We start from the raw sequence: 2,855 nt of genomic DNA on the forward strand, positions 1-2,855 counted from the left end.
GATTTCACGTGGAGGGGGCGGCTGGTGCCACAACCCAGGCCGAGGTGCTCCTGGTTTTAAGCAGAAGCGGAACAAGGCCGCGCTTCTTTTCCCCCGAGCGCAGCGGTTCTCCCAGGGAGCGCAGCTCCGTGTGCCCCGCACCCGAGGGGCAGCGGGGACGGAGCCCGTCAGGCCTGGCCGAGCGAGCCGTCCCCTTCCTCAGGCTCCAAAATGACATTTCTGGCAGGGAGGTCGGACGAGATGATCTTTCGAGGTCCCTTCCAACCCCTGACACTCGGTGATTCTGTGATTTCGCGCACGGCGGCCTCCCTATCCCAGCGAGAATCTTGTGGAGCTTGGGCGGTTTCTGAGGGCCGGTTTGTGGTGGGGCTGGGCTGTGCCTCTGCCAGGAGCTGCTCGCCCGGCCTGTTTGTCACTGAAAGCACTTTGTGCTCGCTGGCTGGCGGTGGAGGGAAGGAGGATGCTAATTGACTTAAGGTTGGCGTTTTTGTGGCAGTTTGCATTACAGATTTGAGTCGTATTGAAAAACTTAAGACTTTCAAAAGAATGTGCAGACTGTATTGGAATAGAGTTTCACCGTCTTTCACATTTTATTTAGGAAGTAAAAAGAAGACAGCTAGCAGAAGCTGCTGAAAAGAGGCAGATGGAGGTAACGTCTGATAAAATGCCATTTATGCAAAGTATATCTGGGTAACTGGTTTATGGGGAAAACAGCGAGGCCTTCTGTGGGAACGCTGGGTTGTGGGAATTGTCATCAAATATTTTCATAGCATTATTTTACTTTATACTATTTTTTGTTTATATTTAGAGTTTCACAACTAGGTAGGTGCTCAAAAACCGTTGCATGATAACTGAGCCTGTTTGGATGGGAAAAGTTTTTCAGTAGTTAAAAAAACCCAACAAAATAGACAACACAACAACCCAAGAATTGAAAGAGCAAGTTCAGCATTATATTTTTCCTCGTTACAAGGCTTGAAAACAAGCATTTGAGAAATATTTCAAACCAGACTTGTCAATTTTGGCAATTTCAAGTGGTGCTGGACCTGTACTTCTCTTACAAATGCAGGTTATGGGCACTTGCAGGTTCACTTTGCACCGTGGCAACAACTGAGCCCCTTTGACAGCTCAAATTCCAGCAAAGAAATAGTATTAACTTACTCTTTATTTTTAAGGTTTCTAAGGGGAGATGGTCACACAGGTTATTTCTCACACATCACAAGTTAAAAGTTGGATTTCTTTCAGCTGATGATAGCACTACTAACAATCTTTTTCTGACTGTGCATGGAAAGTTCCCATTGATTTCTGTAGTAGCTATTCAGAGCTTGTGACTTTCTCTGCCCACTTATTGAGTGTTGGAACAGAAGCTGTCATTATTATTTCCATCATCTGTGTCCTATCTCTAGGGAGCCACCTGATAAAAAGAGGTGGAAGACATGAACAGATGTTGAAACACCTAAAGTTCTTGGAAGTTCTGTCTGCACAAATCATCTCTTCCCAGTTAATTCTGTTTGTGAGGGCAAGAAAAGGCCCTGACAGTGGAAAATCTACAAACTAAGAATTTTGGGGGCTTTTGGAAAGGGCAGTTCTGATTCTGCATCTTAGGATGCAAAGCAGGTACATGTAATTGCCTTGAGTATGTTCACCTGGATGTAATTACAATATGAAACACAACCACCCTCACATGCCTATGGGACCAAGAGCTCACAGAATGAAGTAGTATACTGAAAGATCTGCATTTGTGTAATGGTACTGTTACTTAATATTTCAGTCTTATTACACAAACCAGAGTTCACAAAACGATACTGCCAAGACTTGCAGTTTGATTTCTACCCAGGAAAACAGCTGGTCTAACCCAAATGTGTTTTCTCCCAGGCTTCCTCTCGAGGTATTAAGAATGTTTACTCTGTAGAGCAAAAGAAAAAGAAACAGGAAGAAATAGAAAAAAGAATTGCAGCTTCAGGGTCTGGAGGAGAAGGAGGCCTGAGAGTAAGTTTAAAGAAGAAACAACATGACACAATTGTCCAAGTTTTCATCAAGAAAATGCTGGTTTGTCATCCACAAGATTGAATAACTTGAGGAGAAACCAAGAGGAAAGGAAACGGAAGCACGTGTCATTATCATGTAGTGTTCTCAATGAGACTTCATTTCTGGGACACAAAGACAGTGAGGATGGCAGAGAGCTGTTTGGGTATTTTTCTCCTCCCCCAGTTTCTGCACCTACGGTGCATCAGTTTTACAGCACTCCCAGCACTGGAGACCTCCTCACTGTGTCGACCTGTGCTCACTGTCCCTTTGGGGTAGTGGTTGAGATGGTCTCTTTTCCCTCAGAGTTCATAGAAAATGTTTGAACTAAGTACAGTAATGGCTTTGGGTTTCATATCTCTTTCCCTCTCTTCCCAAAAGAAACAGTGTTGGAACAGACACTGAAGAACTGCTACTACTGATGCTTTTCCAGCGTAAACTTTCTCTTGGAAATTAATTAGTTAATTAGGAATGAGAATCTCTCCAAGACAACAGATGCATCTGGTTATTGAAACACAGGCTTCATAAACTTTCATCTCTTACCCTCATTTCTGCGTAAGACTTAGGGGGCAGGAGTTTGTATAAGCTACCACTGCATGTCCACTGCTGGATATAAAAGGTGTTAGAATGGAGAATTGCTTCTCTTAAATAGCCTGCTGGTGTTGTTTTTTTTTCCTTTTCTTTCCCCTATCTTTATATAAACCTGTGGTGTGTTTTGTCTTTAGTGGCAGGTTGGATAAAGAAGCTGACTTCTGAAGAGAAGATTGATGTTTACTGCCAACAACTTGCCAGTTTCTGCAGCTGAGTGGCACTTACTCATCATGTGGCTTTTG

The 2,855-nt window shown here is 43.7% G+C and overlaps 1 protein-coding gene across 1 annotated transcript; it reads left to right on the plus strand.

Annotated features, from left to right (window-relative positions):
• Positions 1-604: 604 nt before the first annotated feature.
• SVIP (small VCP/p97-interacting protein) lies at positions 605-2,067 on the plus strand (the record flags this gene model as incomplete). The annotated part of the gene is made up of 2 exons (XM_009872575.1): positions 605-649; positions 1,873-2,067. Coding segments are annotated over 2 exons (240 nt in total), but the record flags the coding sequence as incomplete, so codon positions are not given.
• Between the last annotated feature and the right edge of the window lie 788 nt (positions 2,068-2,855).

The sequence above is a fragment of the Apaloderma vittatum genome, unplaced genomic scaffold (assembly GCF_000703405.1).
Source record: "Apaloderma vittatum isolate BGI_N311 unplaced genomic scaffold, ASM70340v1 scaffold13117, whole genome shotgun sequence".
NCBI lineage: Eukaryota > Metazoa > Chordata > Aves > Trogoniformes > Trogonidae > Apaloderma > Apaloderma vittatum.